Genomic DNA, 20080 nt, shown 5'->3' on the forward strand with positions numbered 1-20080 from the left:
GCTCTTGGTCTTGTTTATTTTTTCAAGTGCTTTCTTATTTTCTATTTCATTTAGTTCTGCTCTTATCTTTGTTATTTCCTTCCTTCTTCTTCCTGTTGGGTTACTTTGTTGTTGTTTTTCTAATTCCTTCAAATGTGCAGTTAATTCTTCAATTTCTGCTCTTTCTTCTTTTTTGATATATGAATTTATGGCTATAAATTTCCCTCTCAGTACCGCTTTTGCTGCATCCCATAAATTTTGGTATGTTGTGTTATCATTATCATTTGTTTCAAGGTAGTCATTGATTTCTTTTGAGATTTCCTCTTTGACCCACTGTTTTTCTAAGAGTGTGCTGTTTAATTTCCAAATTGTCATGTGAAGTCTGGGTCTCTGTCCCTTGCAAATTTCCAGCTTGACTCCACTGTGGTCAGAGATATTGTTTTGTATGATTTCGATCTTTCTGAATTCATTAAGCCTTTCTTTGTGGCCTAGCATATGGTCAATCTTGGAGAATGTTCCATGTGCGTTTGAGAAAAATGTATATCCTGCTGTGTTTGGGTGTAATGATCTATATATGTCTATCAGATCCAGCTCTTCTAATATACTGTTCAAATGTTTTGTTTCTTTAGTGATTCTCTTTTGAGATGTTCTGTCCAGAGTTGATAGTGGTGTATTAAAATCCCCCACTATAATTGTAGATGCATCTATTCTTTCACTTAGTTTTTCCAGCGTTTGCCTCACATATTTAGAGGCGCCCTTGTTAGGAGCATAAATATTTATGATTGTTCGATCTTCTTGACAAATTGTCCCTTTCACTAAAATATAGTATCCTTCTTTGTCTCTCACAATTGTTTCGCATTTAAAGTCTATTTTGTCTGATATTAATATAGCTACTCCTGCCTTTTTTTGGTTGTTGTTTGCTTGTATGATTGTTTTCCAGCCATTCACTTTCAACCTCCATGAGTCTCTGGGTCTAAGATGTGTCTCTTGTAGGCAGCATATAGATGGGTCGTATTTCCTTATCCAGTGTCCCAGTCTGAATCTTTTGATAGGTGAGTTTAATCCGTTGACATTCAGTGTTATTACGTTTAGAGAGTTATTTATGGTAGCCATATTTTGGTTGGATTTGTGTTTGTTATATTTTGTTTGTATTATTTTATTTTCCCCTTCTATTTTTGTCTTTCTTGTTGCTTTTACACTCTCCTCCATCTCTGACTGTCCCGTTTTTTCCTTTCTTCCTGCAGAATTCCCTTAAGAATTTCTTGAAGGGGAGGTTTCTTGTTGATATACTCTTTCAGTTTCTGTTTATCTGTGAATATTTTGAACTCTCCATCATTTTTGAATGCTAGTTTAGCTGGATAGAGTATTCTTGGTTGGAAATTTTTTTCCTTTAGTACCTTGACTATATCATACCACTGCCTTCTTGCCTCCATCGTTTCAGATGAGAAATCAGCACTTAATCTTATGGAGTTTCCCTTGTATGTGATGGTTTTCTTTTCTCTTGCTGCTTTTAGAATTTTTTCTTTGTCTTGAGCATTGGATAATTTGACAAGTATATGTCTTGGGGTGGGCCTGTTGGGGTTTATGACCAGTGGAGTGCGCTGTGCTTCTTGGATATGTACATCTGTCTCTTTCAGTAGATTTGGGAAGTTTTCATTCATTATTTCCTGCAACACTCCTTCTGACCCCTTTCCCTTCTCTTCTCCTTCTGGAATGCCTATAATACGTATGTTTGAGCGTTTTGCGTTATCATTCAGGTCCCTAAGTCCTATCTGGATTTTTTCTACCTTTTTATTGACCACTTCTACTATCTGTTTGATTTCCAATGCACTGTCTTCCACATCACTAATTCTCTGCTCTGCCTCTTCTAGTCTGCTGATATTTGCTGCAAGTGTATTTTTGATTTCTTGAATTGTGGTGTTCATTTCCATCATATCTGTTATTTTTTTGCGCATGTCTGCAATTTCCCCTCCGAGTGTTGTCTTCACGCTGTTAACCTCTTTCATTACTTCATCAAATTTGTCGGTGATAAATGTTCTGAGATCTTTCATTGCTTGTGCGAAGTCCTGCCCCCCTTCCTGATTTTCAGTTTGTTGATTGGATTCAGCCATGTTTTCCTGATTACTGGTTTGGTTTGTAGATTTTTGTTGCTGTCTTGTCAACATTTTTTCTTGACGGGTTTAATCAGTTCCTTAGCTTCTTTGTCTAGTCTTGGAGATTAATTAGCTGTTGTTTTTGCGTAAGTGTTATATCTTCTCTTTGTCACTTTGTTCTTCTTATTCCAATTTCTTATTGCTAGTTAAGCTCACTTTAAAGGAAAGTATTAGTGCTGGGGAAAGTCAATTGTGCAAGGAAGGAAAAAGTGTGAAGTAGTATTGGTGATATATGTTTACAAAGCAACAATATGAGTTCTGGGAGGATGGAGGTTAGATCATGTAAATTGTGTAGAGTTATAGTAGTAGGAAAGTACCTATAATGAGGTAGACGACTGAATATGGGAGGAATGTGGTACGTACTAAGAGGCTATTGTTTTCGTGAGAGAGGGAAAGAGAAAAGAAAGGTAATAGTTCCAGGGACGAATATCAGATGGAAAACTAAACAAAGGTATTAGAAATTAAGAGTTAGACACTTTGTGGATCAAAGAAAGGGAGATGGAATATAGGAGAGATAGCAGATGGTGGAGGATAACAAGTTGTAGGGGAAAGGGGATAGTGTAGATAGGCTAAATCTATTCACAGAGAAATGAGGCAGTGGAGGGTGAGGAAACCCAGCAAATGTGAGGTATTTCCTGTAGGACCTATTGTATTGTTAAGGTAAAATAGTATAAGAAGAATATTGGGGACAAGAAAGAGAGGATTGAAAAAAAAAAAAAAAGAACAACAAGAACAACAACAACAAAAAAAAATAAAAAAAATAAAAAAAACCAAAGAACAGAAACCCCGCCGCCAGGCTCGGCTGGGCTCAGCTGGGCTCCGGTCCCCCGCCCGCCGCCCGCCGCCCGCCGCGGCTCGGCTGGGCTCGGCTGGGCTCGGCCGGGCTTGGCTTTCCCGCCCGCCGCCCGGCGCGGCGCAGCGCGGCTCGGCTCTCCCGCTCGCGGCGCGGCGCGGCTGGGCTCAGCTGAGCTCAGCCGGGCTCCGCCCCCCGGCCCGCCGCGGCTCAGCCGGGCTCAGCCGGACTCGGCTACCCTGGCCGCCGCCCGCCGGGGCTCCGCGCGGTGCTAGCTGCCTCGGCTCCGCCTACCCAAGGAGGGAATCCTCCACACGTAGCTGGGATCTCTGTGTATATTTCACAGATGGATCCTCTCTGTTACCTTCCCTCCAAATCGATGTCCAGACACCTCCGGACCAGGAAAAATCCCAAAACAGCCGGTCCCAAAGAGTCTCCGATGCCTCCCAGCCGATTCCCCCCAGGAGCTAGTAACCGGGAAGTTCACTCAGCCGCCATCTTGCCCAAAAATCTTGTTAATAACCTTTTAAACACTCTCTACTTAACTTATAACATATTAAATGAACTTAATTATTACCTTAATTTTTCTTTCAAGGTAAAAGAACAAATTTTTTTTGTAATTAGTTTGAAATAGAAAGCTACTTTTTAGGATTTGATTTTGAGAAAGCAGGTTTGAACATTCTTTTCCTTTAAAAGAGATAAGATCCTTTTCTTCTTTGAACACTGAGGAAATGATGAGGTTAAAGCACAAGAAGCTATTTTGGTAAAACAGATTTTCTTTGTATACTGATTATTCAGGAAACTTTTATTAAAACAGACTAATGACTTGAGAGACTTTGAAAAAGGACAAAATTTTTAACTTTGCATTAGTATACTATTTGATACTAAACATTTTAACACTTTATAGACAGACCCATCAAATCTTACTCCACTTAAATCATAAAAATTTCTTTTCCATGAACCTTCTACACTTTCAGTATTCATTCAGGTTTTGTCCCACACTCTACTCTTTCCCAATAATCAATCATTTTATCTTAGGACAAAATCATCTCCTGTTTCCTTAACAATAAAAACACATTCCATATATCCCACATACTAAGTTACTAGGCAAACTTCTTACAACATATAATTGCCATCAACACTAAACAAACTTGTTAAAATAATGAACTTTTCTTCACTTTAAATACTTAGTAGCATGCAATACCAGAAACTTTTAGTAGCAAGTTGGCAGGGGAGGCTGGCTGCTGACAAATTTTCCTGTTATAAAATTACCTTTTATTATTATTATTATTAATTCAGTTTTTGTTTAATAGTGAATTTTTGGAATTAGACATTTAAATACCTTAATTTAAACAATGCTTCATTAAACTTCTTATAATTATTTATAATTTTAAGACAAATTTTACCTTCAGAGAAAACATTCCCTTACTTAAAGTTACCACAATACCTTCTACAACTGGCCACATGCATTTAAGTTCCAAGAGTTTACAAAAATTAGCCATCCTACTTTAGGACAAAACATACCTTTTTGAAAAAACTTATTGAATTTCAGTCAGCATTCCCACAAACTTTTAATCTTCTTTAATATTCATTTAAGTTTTATATCCTTCATTTTATCCTGTGAAGAAAAATAAACTATTCATTTCAATCTAGGCAAGAACAAATTTTATGAAGACTTATAGTAATTTTGTTAATCAAGACTTAAAATTTTTATCATTGTAGAGATCTTATTAACTTTAAACTTATATATTAATACAAGCACTTATTTACTTTTTGGCCATTTGAATAGAACTCTTAAAAATTTTTACTTATTTATATTACCATCTGGAGGTATCAAAATATACACTGACATTGAACAAACAGACAAACACAAAACAATTACAACACATTAACAGAAACATACAGTTTACAATTGACTCATAATTCTTACTTTCTTGGTGTAGCTGCTTTTAAGTTCTCCATTATATCATATCTTATATTGAACTTTTTAAGATTTCTTCTGGAATCCGTGTTGCCTGTAACATGCAAGCTTGTGCTTGGAAACATTTTTATTAGTTATCAGCAATCAGTTAAGATAACTTGAGTAGCATAAATGTAGCTAAGCTCTTATTTAGCAGTTTAGACAGACTGTTAACACACACTTTTGGATTACTACTCTCTAAGACTATACTGAGACTTGAAGTTCAGGAGTAGACTATTGATTTAAAACTGAAAATTCCTTTTAACACCTTGATAAAAATTTTGTACTAATTTTACTCAGCAACCCCAAGAAAGTGGGTTATACATTCTTCTCAAGTGCTCATGGATCTTTCTCCAGGATGTACCATATGTTAGGCAGGTCTCAATAAATATAAAAAGACTAAAACTATACAGTGCACCTTCTCAGATCATAATGGAACAAAACTGAATCTCAATAATAGATGGGAAAAGGGAAAAGTTGCAAATGTGTGGAGGCTAAACAACATACTCCCAAACAATCAGTGGGTCAAAGAAGAAATTGTAAGTGAAATTAGTAAATATATGGAGATGAATGAAAATGAGAACACAACTTATCAAAACTTATGGGATACAGTGAAGACTGGTGCTGAAAAGGAAATTTATAGCCCTAAACATCTATATTAAAAAGAAGAAAGAGTGAAGTGAATTTGGCCCAATGGATAGGACATCCACCTACCACATGGGAGGTCCAAAGTTCAAACCCAGGGCCTCCTGACCTGTGTGATGAGCTGGCCCATGCTCAGTGCTGATGTGTGCAAGGAGTGCCTTGCCACGCAAGGGTGTCCCCCGCATAGGGGAGCCCCACGTGCAAGGAGTACGCCCTGGAAGGAGAGCCGCCCAATGGGAAAAAAGTATAGCCTGCTCAGGAATGGCACTGCACACACGGAGAGCTGGTGCAGCAAGATGCTGCAACAAAATGAGACATAGATTCCAGGTACCACTGACAAGAATACAAGCGGACACAGAAGAACACACAGTGAATGGACAGAGAGAGCAAACAACTTGGGGAGGGGGGCTGGGAAGGGAGAGAAATAAATAAAAAATTTAAAAAATCTAAAAAAAAAAAAGAAGAAAGAACTAAAATCAAAGATCTAACTGAACAACTGGAAAAACTAGAAAAAGAATATCAAACCAATTCCAAAGCAAGCAGAAGGAAATAAATAATAAAGATTAGAGCAGATGGGAGGGGGTGTGGGGTATATGGGAACCTCTTATATTTTTTTAATGTAACATTTTTTTGTGATCTATATGTCTTTAAAAAATACAACTAAAATAAATAAAATTAAAAAAAGATTAGAGCAGAAATAAATGATATTGAGAATAAAAAAATAGAGAGTGTCAACAAAACCAAAAGCTGGTTCTTTGAGAAGATCAATAACATTGACAAACCCTTAGCTAGGCTAACAAAGGAAAAAGAGAGAAGATGCAAATAAAATAAATCAGAAATGAAAGGGAGAAGTTACAGCTGACCCCAGAGAAATAAAAAGAATCATATGAGCATATTTTTTTTAATGTAACATTTAAAAGAAAATAAAGAAGAAGAAAAAAAGAATTATATGAGGGTATTGTGAGAAACTGTATGCCAACAACCTAGAAAACCTAGATGAATGGATAAATTCCTAGAAACATACAACCTACACTGACACTACAAGAAATATAAGAACTTAACAAACCAATCACATTTAAAGATATTGAATTAGTCATCAGAAATCTCCCATAAAAGAAAAGTTCAGGACCAGATGGTGCTACAGATGAATTTTATCAAGCATTTTGAGAATAGCCAAAAGAATTCTAAAAAAGAAGAGCAATGTGGGGGGACTTTCACTGCTTGACCTTGAAACATACTGTAAAACTACAGTGATCAAAACAGCATGGTATTGGCAGAAAGATAGACACATCAATTAGTGGAATAGAATTGAAAGTCCAGAAATTAACCCTCACCTCTATAGCCAATTGGGTTTCGAGAAACCTACCAAGTCCATGTTAACAGGACAAAATAGTCCCTTCAACAAATGGTGCTGGGAGAACTGGATATCCACAACCAAAAGAGGATCCCTGTATATGAATCAACTCAAAATGGATCAAAAACCTAAATATAAAAGCCAGAACCATTAAACCTCTAGAAGAAAATGTTGGGAGACATCTTAAATTCCTTGTGGTAAGTGGTGGTTTCTTGGACCTTATACACAAAGCACGATTAACAAAAGGAAAAAAAAAGGGACCTCCTTAAAATTAAACACTTTTTAAAATTTTATCTAATTTATTTTATTATTTTTTAAAAGATACATAAATCACACAAAATGTTACATTAAAAAATATAAGAGGTTCCCATATACCCCACTCCTCACACTCCCCACTCCTCCCACATCAACAACTTCTTTCATCAGTGTGGTACATTCATTGCATGTGATGACTACATTTTGGAGTATTGCTACACAGCATGTATTATAGTTTCTATTGTAGTTTATACTCTCTCCCAGTCCATTCAGTGCGTTATGGCAGGATATATAATGTCCTGCTTCTGTCCCAGCAATATCATTGAGGACAACTCCAAGTCCTGAAAATGCCCCAATATCACACCTCTTTTTCCCTCTCCCTGCCTTCAGCAACTCCTTTGGCCACTATTCTACTACAGAATTATTGTGACTCTAGCAATGGAAGAAAATTAAACACTTTTACATCTCATAGGACTGTCAAAAGGGTAAAAAGGCAGCCAACTCCATAGGAGAAAATATTTGGAAATTACATATCTGATAAGGGTTTAATATACATGATATATAAAGAGATGCTACAATTCAACAATAAAAAGACAAATGACCCAATTAAAAAATGGGCAAAAGACTTGAATAGACATTTGTCCAAAGAAGAAATACAAATGGTGAAAAAACATGTGAAAAAATATCCAACATCACTAGCGATTAGGGAAATGCATATCAAAGCTACAGTGAGATTCATTTCACACCTATTATAATGGTCACTATGAAAAAGACAGAAAACTGCAAGTGCTGGAGAGAATGTGGAGAGATAGGAACACTTATTCACTGTTGGTGGGAATGCAGAATGGTACAGCCACTGTGGAGGACTGTTTGGCATTTCTTTTTTTTTTTTAAGATTTTGTTTTTATTTTTTAAATTTATTTTTCTACCCTTTCCTCCCTCCACCCCATTGTCTGCTCTCTGTGTCCATTCGCTGTGTGTTCTTCTGTGTCCAATTGCATTCTTGTCAGCGGCACTGGGAATCAGTGTCTCTTTTTGTTGAGTCATCTTGCTGCGTTAGCTCTCCGTGTGTGCGGCGCCGCTCCTGGGCAGGCTGTGCTTTTTTTGTATGGGGCGGCTCTCCTTCCGGGGTGCACTCCTTGCACGTGGGGCTCCATATGCGGGGGACAGCCCTGCATGGCACAGCACTCCTTGCACACATCAGCACTGCACATGGGCCAGCTTACCACACGGGTCAGGAGGCCCTGGATTTGAACCATGGACCTCCCATGTGGTAGGTGGACACTCTATCAGTTGAGCCAAATCCACTTCCCACGTTTGGCAATTCTTAAAGAACTTGAATATAGATTTGCCACATGACCCAGCAATACCACTACTGGGTATAAACCCAGAAGAACTTAGAACAGTGACATGAACAGACATCTGCACACCAATGTCCACAGCGGTGTTATTCATGATCGCCAAAAGATGGAAACGACCCAGGTGTCCATCAACTGATGAATGAACAAATACACTATGGAATATTATGTGAGTGTAAGAAGAAATGAAGTCGTCAAGCCTATGACAACATGGACAAATCTGGAGGACATTTTGTTGAGTGAAGCAAGCTAGACACAAAAGGACAAATATGGTATAATTGCACTATTATGAAGTAAATATATTTTGTAAACTCATGGAGTTAATAACTAGAATATGGGTCACCAGAAAATAGAATGTGGTTAGAGAAAGGAAAGCTGAGGCTTAACTTGTACAGAACTGGTGAAAAAGGATGTGCATTAATCTTTGGAAATGAATAGAAAAAGTGAAAGCACAACATTATATTTGTAACAGTATTATTATGTGGGTATGATAGTGGTTGAAAAGGAAAGTCTAAAGACTTGTATATTACTAAAAGGAAAGCTAAAACTGTAACACGGGACTGTATAGCAGAGTATAACCTCATGTGAAATATGAACATGGATAATATTGCATATATAAGACTGTTTTTCTTTGAAACTGAACAAATGTTTGTTAATACTACAAGATGTTACTGATATATGATATGATTCTATTCATGAACTATTGTGATTAATAATCGAAGAAAATGTGGCATTGGTGTAGAAAAAGTGGCCATGGTGGCTGCTGGGCGTAGGGAGTGGGAGAAAGAGATGTGATGTGGGGGCATTTTTGGGGGTTGGAGTTGTCCTGGGTGGTGCTGCAGGGACAGTTACCAGACATTGTATGTCCTCCCATGGCCCACTGGGTGGACTGTGGGAGAGGGTGGGCTATGATGTGGACCATTGACCATGAGGTGCAGTGGTGCTCAGAGATGTACTCACCAAATGCAATGAATGTCTCATGATGATGGAGGAGGTTGTTGTTATGGGTGGAGGAGTGGGGTGAGGGGGGTGGGGGTTATATGGGGGCCTCATATTTTTGGAATGTAACATTAAAAAAATAGAAAAAAAATACTACAAGATGTTAATATCAGACCAAAAAAAAAACCCCAAGAAACCATTATGCTAAGTGAAAGAAACCAGACACACAGTACTACATATTGTATGATTCCGTTTATATAAAATGTAAATATAAATCAATTTATAAAGATGAAATTAGTTTAGTGGTTATATAGGGCTGGGGAGAATAGAGGGATTGGGAGGTGGCTGCTAAGGGGTATGGAGTTTTTCTTTTTGGAGTAATGAAATTGTTCTAAATTTTTTGGGGGTGTTGAATGCACAATATTGTGATTATACTGAAAGCCACTGATTATACACATTGGATAGATTGTATGATATGTGAATATAGCTCAGTAAAACTGCTTTTAAAAAAGAGTGCAGGTTCTGAAGGCCAGCTTACCTGAGCTCAGACCCCAACTCTACCATTACGCAAGTGCATGCCTCAGTTTCCTCATCTGTGATAATGAGGAAGGCCTGTCATATTGTGCAGTGCTCAGGACCGCCTTGATCCCGTGTGGAGCACTCCCCGCACGTCCCCACTGTTCTGGGCACACTACATGGATAACTCGCTTCATCCCCTCCCTGGCCCTGGGAGGTGGGCGCTATTACTACCAGCCCTGTTTTTCAGATGAGGAAGTGGACACCAAGTAGGTGTCAGACCGGGGATTTGAACTCAGGCCATGTGAAACCGGTGTTTGCTCTAACCGTCCCCTGGCCGTGAGCAGCACTTGGTGTGGATGGACCACTGGGGTCTGGCTGCCGGTGGGCCTGCTGGGAGTACCCCAGTGCCACGGCCTTTTGCTCATGATGCCCGAAGTCTGAGCCCAAATGGCGCGTGAGGCCGCAGCGGTGGACCAGAGGCAGGGCCAGGGCACAGGAGTAGAAGTGGGGGCCACGTCAGCTGGTCTTGGGCCCTGCCATTCGCTCCTCTGTGGGCTGGACCTGGGAGGGACAGGAAGCAGAGAGAGCTGAGGGAAGCAGGGCCCCTTAGAGGGAGGAGGGTGGGCCGAAGGGGGCCGGAGGGCCACTTAGACTAGGGGTGGCTCCAGCTGGCTGGGGCTGGGCACAGGCAGGAGCAGCCCTGGGACCCTTGGCCCAGCTGTGGGACTGAAGGTGTGTGTGTGTGTGTGTGTGTGTGTGTGTGTGTGTGTAGGGGAGGGGAGGGAGAGTGAAATGGGGAGGGGAGGGGCTTGGTCTCTGCCTGCAGCATAAGGATTTAACCTTCTGCCATCAGCTGCCAGCTTTTCTCATAATCCGGGCAGGTCCAGCTGGGGCCAGTCAGGTGTGTTTATGCCTCTTTGAGAGACAAGGCGTATGCTTGTTCCGGCACGTGCGTCCTGCCTCCTGCATCAGCCTGCCAGCCCACGTCTCTTCCTCCCTGCCTCTCCTCACCCCATAATACCTCCTTGTCTGCTCTTTCTCACCTTCCCCAGCTAGATGATAATTTAGGGAAAAATCATTATTAATTCAGATCTTGTTCATTCATCCCCTGTGATCCCTGGGACAAGGGCTGGCTTTGACTTTAAAATTCACTGTAGCCCTGAATAAAAACAGAGTGTTAGCCAGGCGACCAGGGACGATGTTTAATCACCTTGCTTAGAAGAGCCTCCTGTTCTCCAGCACTCTCAAATGGCCTTTGCTATAATAGAAGGCTTAGAACGGTGACTGGCAAGGCAAGCAAATGCTGAACACATGGTGCCGTTAGGATGATGGAGATGGTTATTATCTATTGAACCAGCTCTTCTCCTTGACTTAACGTAGACTATTTCCTGCATCTTAAGTCATTCCTCTGTAAGGCTGGGGCAGGCACCTTAAAGACCCCTCCAGGTCTCACCTGACTCCTGGGTTCTCTAGGGCTCTGAACAGATAGTAGCGTCAATAGGAAGTTATTTATTGAGCCAAACGTGGTGCCTTTGAGAAGGTGAGCTGCTCAGTCCTCCGGCACCCTGCAATGTGCTCTGTCCCTGTTAGAGAAGCTCAGGAGCTTGCCTGGTGCCCGAGAGGAGAGCCTGCCCGCCTGACCTCTGGACCAGAGCGCCCATCCTCCACATGGGTGGGGGGGCACATCCGTCTACCCTTCCTGCCTGGAAACATAGATCTTATCAGAGACAAATGTTTGCTTCCAGCTGGGGGCTCTGTAGGTGTGGACTCCATCTGGCACACTCGGTCCTGGGAGTAGAAACCTGGCTTCGACCTGGTGCTTTCCTTTCTGCTTGGCATGGACAGTGACCCTCTGCCCTGTGCAGGCTGACCAGGGAGGCCTTTCACCCCAGACCTGGGGAACAGGAGTAGGGGTGTCTGTGCTGTGGGATGGTCTGAGAAAGGGCTTCTTGGCAGTGGGCCTGGGGCTTGGGAGGGGTGCCCAGCTCCAGGCTGTTTTCTCAGATTCCCTTTCGGCCTCCACCCCAGCCTCTGCACCTGTTGTGTTCTCATCAGCCTGGGTGGCTGGCAGCTGTCACTGCTGGGGCACCTGTCCCAGCCCCAGAGGACGCCCTGTGGGCTCCTTGGCTCCAGTTTCACTGCAGCTCACAGCTTGCACTCTCTTTCTCTTCATGTCCACCAGGTTCTGGGCATGGGAGGAAGGCTTGAGGTGGGGTTCCTTGCCCCGCCATTGTCCAGCTGCAGGGTTAAAAGCCCAGCCTCATAGGGGCGGGAGGATGGCTCTGGTCTTAAGCCTCAAATGCCAGGTGACTCATCTGCTCAATCGAATTATCCCTTGTTCTAGATTTTAAAAATACAACAGCAACCAGCAGCTTCCCACCAGAGCTGCCTTCCCTTCCTGACCTCTCTTTATAGCCTTCTCCAGACACCGCCCTCCAAAGAGACATTATCCCCTCTCCCTTGTCCAGGCTGAACCTTCTATGCCTCCCGATGCCCTGACTTGCATGCCAAGTTAGGCACTAGAAGCTTCAAGGCCTTCTTATCCTAGACCCACGGTGCGACTTGGGAAAGTCTCTATAACTTGCTAGGCCTTGTTTGCCACATCTGTAAAATGGGCATGATACTTCTTTGCCTGCCTGAAGGCAGGAGCCAGACCCTATGGTCTCGTAGAGCTCCTTCCCTCTGGGATCTTGGGATCTGTGATTCTGATGGTTTCCATGGTCCATGTCTACCGTTGCTGGGCCTGTCTTAGACTTCAAGTTCTGAGAGGGCAGAGCTCAGCCGTGGGATGAAGGCAGCGGGGGGACGTGGATGAGGAAGGACTTGGTGAGGGAAGTGTTGAGCTGGGTAGTCCAGCATGGAAACGCCGATGGCAGGCGGAGGAGGAGATGAGCCAGCGGAAAGGGGTCAGGAGACAGGAAGATGGCAGGGAGAGGAGGGGGATTCTGGGAAGGGGAGGATCCCGGGGGCTGAACGCACTCAGAGAGCTCTGGAGGCGGGGTTCCCAGATAAAGCCAGAGAGCAGATGCAGACAGGCGTCACCCTGGACAGGAGGGGGTTTCTATCTGAACCTCAGAAAGGATTTCTGTCAGTCCAGGGAGCTCCCCAAGGCACCTCTAGCCCTGCTTCCTGCCTGGGGGCTTTGAGGTTTTCCGGCTGCCCCCCAGCATGGTGGGTCGACTTTCTCCAGGATTCCAGGCTGGGCTTTCCAGTGCCTGACTTGGCCAACCTTTGGCAGACAGGAAGTCCAGCCATATGTCTGCCCACAGTCTCCCTTGCCTTCGTTTAAGTTCTATTCTTGGGATGTCATCCTCCATCCACTGGATAATAAATGGGCTTTGCCTTTTGATTCCCTAAGGATAATGCTCACTGTCCCCTGGTCTTTTCTGTCCCAAGCAAGAGGAGCCCCCACCCATTGAGCTTTTTTGGATGGAGCATAGGTTTTGATGTCAGGTAGTTCTGAACTTGAACCCACCTTGGCTCTTCTCTTGGGTCTAAACTCTCTGTGCCTCAGTTTGAAAGCCTGTAAGATGGGGATGATTATAACTGCCGAAGGGACACTGTGGGGGATTGGCCAAGGTTATGTACATGGAATACCTAGCACAGCACCTGGCATGTAGAAAGTGTTCAGTGAATGGCAGCATTTAGAGGTTTCTGTAGATTTTCTTTCTTTTTTTTCAATTTATTTCTTTCCCCTTCCCTCCCCCCCTCCCCATTTTCTGTTCTCTGTGTCCATTTGCTGTGTGTTCTTCTGTGTCTGCTTGTATTCTTCTCAGTGGCACTGGGAATCTGTGTCTCTTTTTGTTGTTGTTGTGTCGTCTTGCTGCATCAGCTCTCTGTGTGTGCAGCACCATTCCTGGGCTGGCTGCTTTTTTTTTGCATGGGGTGGCTCTCCTTACGGGGCGCACTCCTTTCACATGGGACTCCCCTATGCGGGGGACACCCCTGCGTGGCATGGCACTTTTTGCACACATTAGCACTGAATGTGCGCCTGCTCACCATACAGGTCAGGAGGCCCTGGGTTTGAACCCTGGACCTCCCAGGTGGTAGGTGGACACGCTATCACTTGAGCCACATCTGCTTCCCTGTAGATTTTCTTATAGACTTTCATTTCCCTCTCACATCCTTTTGAAAGTGTGACTACAGAACAAGGTGCTGAGATAATTTAGCCAGAGTCAAAAGAATCTCAGGCCATCCCAGTATGCCTCTTTCTGGGATCTGGAATTGCCTCTGTCCCTTGTCCATCTTCCCATTACCCCACTGGCTCCTGAAAGGCTGTGCAGGGTCTTGTTCACCAGTCATGGCTCTGGAGCCTGGTCCATAGTTGACACTCCATGAATGCTTGATGAATGAAAGAATGATGTGGTCAGTGGTTTTCTGACCCCGTTTAGTGACAATCCTTTTGCGACGTGAAATCTTATGTGATACCTCTGTGAGCGAAACGGGGAAGGGCCGCAGCTCTGGCTGCCACGTCAGGGGGCTGCTTCCTCCCGCAAGGCCCAGACACCGCTCTGGGGAAGCGGTGGGAGGAGGGAGGCTTCCGACACAGGACACCGCCACTTCCCATTTATATTGGGGAAGGGGGAGTGTGAGAAACAGACCCAGACAGGAGGTGGGGCTGGAAAGCCCCTGCTGTGAAGGCCCCAGGCTGCCTGCCAGGCCACCCGCCCAGCTGAGGGGCTCCCCTAGGTACGGAACCCTTGCCCTGCCCCCATCCCTGCTTAGTTAACTTTCTCACAATCCCATGTCTGGAGAATGACATGGACTCAGTTCTAGGCATCGCAGGTTTTCTGAGTGACTCTTCTGTGGGGGCATGATGCCAGGCCTGAGGGGACAAAGTCAAGTACAGGCTCGACCCCACTGTATACGGCTGCTTTCTCCCCTGGAGCCTCTTGCCTTCTCCAATGCATTCTTCATACCAGAAGGCCGAGTGACCTTTTTGAAATGCAGGTCTGGTCTTGTTGCCTCCCTGTTGAAATCCTTATTGCTCTCAGAAAAAGACCAGGTTCTTCCGCCTGGTCTTTGAGGCCCTCTTCTTGTGTCCCCAGCCTGCCTTGACTCACCAGCCATATTTGCCCCAGGCTCCCCCTTACTGTCCCTGCTCCAGCCATAGCAGCCTTGCTTCTCTTTGCACATGCTGCGCATGTCTGGAGCACTCTCTCTCCCTAGCCTACCTCCACAACACAAGGACATGCCTGTCCACTCATCTTCAGATCTTGCCTTCACCATTGCTTTCAGGAAAGTCTGTCCTGGTCCCCCTAGAACCTGGCTCCTTCCTTTCAGAATACTTTTCTGTGATTGTAATTACACATTCCTTAGTAAGATACTTGAAAATATACATGTTTTCCTCTAGACCATAAGCCCATTAGAGCCAGGGCCTATCTATTATTGAACACCATTGTATTCCTAATGCATAGCTTAGTGTCTGGCACATAGTAGGTACTCAAAAATGTTGGTTGAGTTGAACTGAATTGTTGAGAAGCACCCAGGTAAAGCCAGGATATGCAGACAAGGCCATAGCTAAGCCATGCTTTCTCTATAAAATGGGCATAACAACACAACCTGTCCCTTAGAGGACTGCATGTGACAGAAGCATCTACGAGGATACTGCTGGGAGAAAGGAGTTGTCCTGCCATCCTGGAGGGGTCCCAGTCCTGAGGAGAGCAGGGGACTAAGATACTGTCCCTACACCTGGGCTGGAGTCCTGACTCTGCCCCTCATCTGCTGGGTAACCTCAGGCAAGTTCCTTAGCCTCTCAGGGCCTCTACTTTCCTGTGGAATGGATGCCTAGCCCCTACCACACAGAGTATAAGTCTGGAAGTGCAGGCACAGTGCCTGGTGCACAGCTAGCACTTGATGCACGCTCAGGGTGCTTGCCTAGGGCTGGAGGGGCCTGCCCTCCCGGCCTCCCCCTTCTCTGTCTACACCTTTCCTTGCCCCCTGGTGCAGACCAGGTTCCACACCTCAAGATTTCTCCAGAAATGCTGTGTGAATCATCCGTAGGAGTGTGCCTGTGTGTTGTGTGTCTACTGCAAAGTGTGTGAGTGTGTGTTTGGGACTGGTAGTTGGCTGAGTGTGCCCAAGGGTGGATGTCTGTGAGTGCTGATGAGCTTGTTTGTGTGTAGCCTGGGACACGTGTAGCCGTCTCCTGCGGGTCTGTCCACGTAGGCATGTGTGTGTGTGTGTGATTGAAGGGACGGTTTGGTGTGAGGTAAAGCAAGGGTTCTGGTGTGGCCGGCTTGGGTTGGAATCTGAGCCCTGTCCTGCCACTTCCAAGGCAAATGACCTCTCTTTGTCTCAGTGTTTCTCATTTTTCAGGTAATAATAATAATAATAATAATAATAATAATACACCTAGGGGTAATAGCCGTAGTTCTGTCATCATCATATGGCTGTGAGGACGGCGTGAATTAAAGATGTAATGTGCATAAGGGCAATCCTTCTCACAACCTCCAGACTCTTTTTTTAGAGACTCATAGCCATATAAACTCATTTGTCCTTTCCATTTCCCCCTTACTTTAGGTCAAACAGCATTTTAAACTCCTGTTATTATATGTAGACAGGGATATTCTGCTGGTCCACGTTGAACCTTTAATTCAAGGTCATTTCTAATTACATCATCAGCTGGTACTTGGTAGTGATCCCTTGGTGCCAGGGAGGCTCATCCCCAGGTGTCATGTCCCATGCTGGGGGGAAGGCATTGCATTTACATGCTGAGTTTGGCTTCGAGACTGGCCACATTTGAGTAACATGGAGGCTGTCAGGAGGGAACTCTTAGGCACAGGAAGTTGTCAGAAGGATTGCCCTTATGCACACCTGAGCAGAGTCTCAGAGACAGATAAAGTAGATACAACCCCAGGAATTGGTTCTTTTGAGGGCTAAAGAGACCCACAGGTTCTATGGTCATGGCAGATGGAGTTCACTGCCATGTCAGTTGGCCCTTCTTTGGAGTTGGTGTTTCTGCGTGATGGAGCTGGACTCAGATGTGATCTCTTTTCACAAGCCTTTCATGCTACTTTACTGGAATTGCAGTTGGTGGTGGGGTTTAAGATATATCTAGGGGATTTGAATCTCTAGACTGACAATATGATAGCCAGGCCCTGAGCCTCAACAGACTTCAGCTCCTACACTCTGATTTATTTGGACTTACCCCAGTCAGCTAACATGGAGTTGAAGAATGTCAACCACCATACCGTGAAGCCTAGAGTGCCTACAACTGAAAGCAGGAGGATTGCATCCAGTATCTATGTGGAATCTAAGCCCCCTCTTGACATAGATGAGGAATGGACACAACCAAGCCAAGGTCCACAGGAAGGAGGAATACAGTAAGGATTAGAGTGGACTTAATGATATTCTATTCATGAACTATTGTGGTTAATAATCGAGAAAATGTGGCGTTGGTGTGGAAAAAGTGGCCATGGTGGCTGCTGCGTGCAGGGAATGGGAGGAAGAGATGAGATGTGGAGGCATTTTTGGGACTTGGAGTTGTCCTGGGTGGTGCTGCAGGGACAATTGCCGGACATTGTATGTCCTCCCATGGCCCACTGGATGGAACGTGGGAGAGTGTGGCTATGGTGTGGACCACAGGCCATGGGGTGCAGCGATGCCCAGAGATGTACTCACCAGATGCAATGGATGTGTCATGATGATGGGGGAGAGTGCTACTGTGGGGGGAGTGGTGGGGTGGGGGCGGTGGGGGTGAATGGGGACCTCATATGTTTTGAATGTAATATTTTTTAAAAAATGAATACATTGAATAGAATTTGAAAAAAAAAAAAAAGATATAATGTGGGCGGCGCCCGCTCCAGACCCCGCGGGGAGGAGCCGGCGGGCTCGGGCGCCGGCTGGACCCGCGGCCTTCCTCGAAGAGGCGTGGCCGCCCCCGCCCCGGGCGCTCTGCAGGCCGCGCGGCCCAGAGGCCGGGGTTTCCGAGAGCCGGGCGCCCCGGCGCGCCCCCACTGGGTACTTCTCCGCCTTGGAGGGGCCCCTGCCCTCGCTGCGCACCATTTCCTCCTCTTCGTCCGGAGCAGGCCGCTCTGCAGCGACCCCCGGCTGCCGAGTGCGGGAGGCAGGGCTTGGTCCCCAGCCGGCCAAGTATCCAGAGATAAAATCCTTGATGAAACCTGATTCCAACTTGATATGGATTATAAGGACATGAAACTTACTCATACTGTGGACCTCTGAATTTCCTTACCTGCAATGTGGGTTACCATAATGAACATCACGACTTCCCCAACATTTATGGAAAAAACTTTCCACTGGTAAGGAAAATAGCAGCTGAGTACTATGACAACCTACCCCATTACAATTCTACAATTCCTGGATAAAAGTACTGTATGATTTTGTGATGGATGATACAACTAGTCCCTACTCAAGAGTGAAGAGGACATAGCACTGGAGTAAATGTCATCATAGCCAAAGGAATCCCTCTCCAAAATTCTAGCATTATTAAACTTAGGACCGCTGGTGTTTAGAAGCTTCCCTGGTGCAATTTCAAAGTAGGATGTCCATGGAATTAAGAAGTATAGTGGCTTTAAACAGGTGGCCTGTCTCTGCGGTGTTCAGCTTTACTCACAGGATACTTTGATCGTTGCATCATCATTGCTTAGGATGTTTTTGCCTTCGTCTGTCATTTTGTAAGCATATCATGAAAAAACTGTAAAAAGGTGTTTCTAATACATTATTTTCACTATAAAGGTTGACTTTATCAAAACAGCTAATAAACTGATGTATTAATCAGAAAAAAAAGATGTAATGTGCTTGGAGCTCTGCCGGGCCAAGGCAGAAGCTGTTAGCTCTTCGTCATGGAGGGCCACTAGTTCACCTGTAACCCCCTGGAGAGCCGGGACAGAGTCCCTTCTGCTCGCCATCGCACCCTCTTCCCCTAGCGCAGCGTCTGCGGGGGAGTGGGGGCCTAAGAGCTTGTGAAGAATGAATGGCGGTGGGCCTGGCGACGGGTGAGGTGTGCGTACGCGTGCGTCACTACATCCATGGAATTGGGCGTGCGTGTCTGCGATGAGGTGCGTGATGTGGAAACGCGTGTTTGCATGCATGCACACGCGTGTGTTTGCGTGTGCATGCGTGCCTGTGCACGAACACGTGTGTGTGCTTGTGAGCGTGTCTGTGACGGCTCGGGCTGGGGCATCTCTAGCGCTTTCTGGAGCGCAGCTATTTCAGGAAGCCTCCAGTCTCCTCCTCCTTATGTAAATAAACATGACAGATCCCCTCGCCTGTACCAGCGCGGGGAGGTGGGGGAAGGCTCCGGGAGTGGGTGGGAGCTGGGCGGCTGCGGTGAGCAGGGCCAAAGGGGTGTGTGTGTGTGTGTGGCTGGCCTTGTGGGCGGGCCAGCGGCCGTGTGCGTGTGCGGGAGGGAGTGCGTGGGGGCGCGGGAGGAGCCGCCACTCCGCCCTGCCATGCTGATGCCGGCGGCCGCCCGCCTCGGGGGAGGGGGAGGAGGAGGGGAGCTGGCGGCCAGGGCTGCCTGGTGACGAGGTCGGCTCGCCAAAAGGAGGTGGCTGTGCTCCCCGCCGCCCGCCATGGGGGCACAGATCACCCGGAGCACCCTCCAAGGTAAGGCCCCCGGCGACGCCCGCGGGTGTGTCCACCCCCAGGCTGGGGGCCACCGGGGGAGTCTGGGGGTAGAGGGCAGGTCATCCCCCTGCCTCTTCATTGCTTGGGGGGCTCGGGGCTGTGTGAGAGGATGCCTTTGGGTGAGAGGCTCAGGGGCAGGGGAAAGCCAGTGGGGTGGGGGGAGCGGGAAGGGGGGGGGCTTTTCCTGACAGCTGGCAGGAGGTTAGACAGCTGTCTCCCCAAGAAGGCTCCAGTCCTTTTACACACACCCCCCCTTGCCCCCTGGTGCTGACCAGCCCCCCAGTGGGCTGTGAGTCCTGGGTGTCTGTACCCCTCTGTCCCCAGGACTGAGGCCAGCCACAGTTAGGTAGCTGGGGCGGGGCAGGCGGCTGCCGTGGGCCGGGGAGGTCAGTGCTGTGCTCCCCTGTGGAGCCGTGGAGCGATGTGTGGGCACGCACGGGTGTGGGTGAGTGTCCTTGTGCGTCTGTGCTCGTGAGTGTGCACTGGAGGTGTCTGTGGGTGTACACCAGACTGGCTTGTGCAGAAGCACACGGG

At 45.8% G+C, this 20080-nt stretch overlaps 1 protein-coding gene across 2 annotated transcripts in view; it reads left to right on the forward strand.

Annotated features, from left to right (window-relative positions):
* The window catches only part of NEURL1 (neuralized E3 ubiquitin protein ligase 1), a 95936-nt gene that overhangs the window by 45239 nt on the left and 30617 nt on the right, over positions 1-20080 (forward strand). Inside the window, exon 1 of one of the 2 annotated variants that reach the window (XM_004473993.3) lies at positions 18948-19525. The exons of the other annotated variant lie outside the window; for it this stretch is intronic. Within the exon in view, the coding sequence (XP_004474050.1) occupies positions 19492-19525 (34 nt within the window). The 5' untranslated portion in view covers positions 18948-19491. Of the gene's footprint in view, positions 1-18947; positions 19526-20080 lie in introns of those variants that run through there. 2 annotated transcript variants of the gene reach the window in all.

The sequence above is a fragment of the Dasypus novemcinctus genome, chromosome 6 (assembly GCF_030445035.2).
Source record: "Dasypus novemcinctus isolate mDasNov1 chromosome 6, mDasNov1.1.hap2, whole genome shotgun sequence".
Taxonomy (NCBI): Eukaryota; Metazoa; Chordata; class Mammalia; order Cingulata; family Dasypodidae; genus Dasypus; species Dasypus novemcinctus.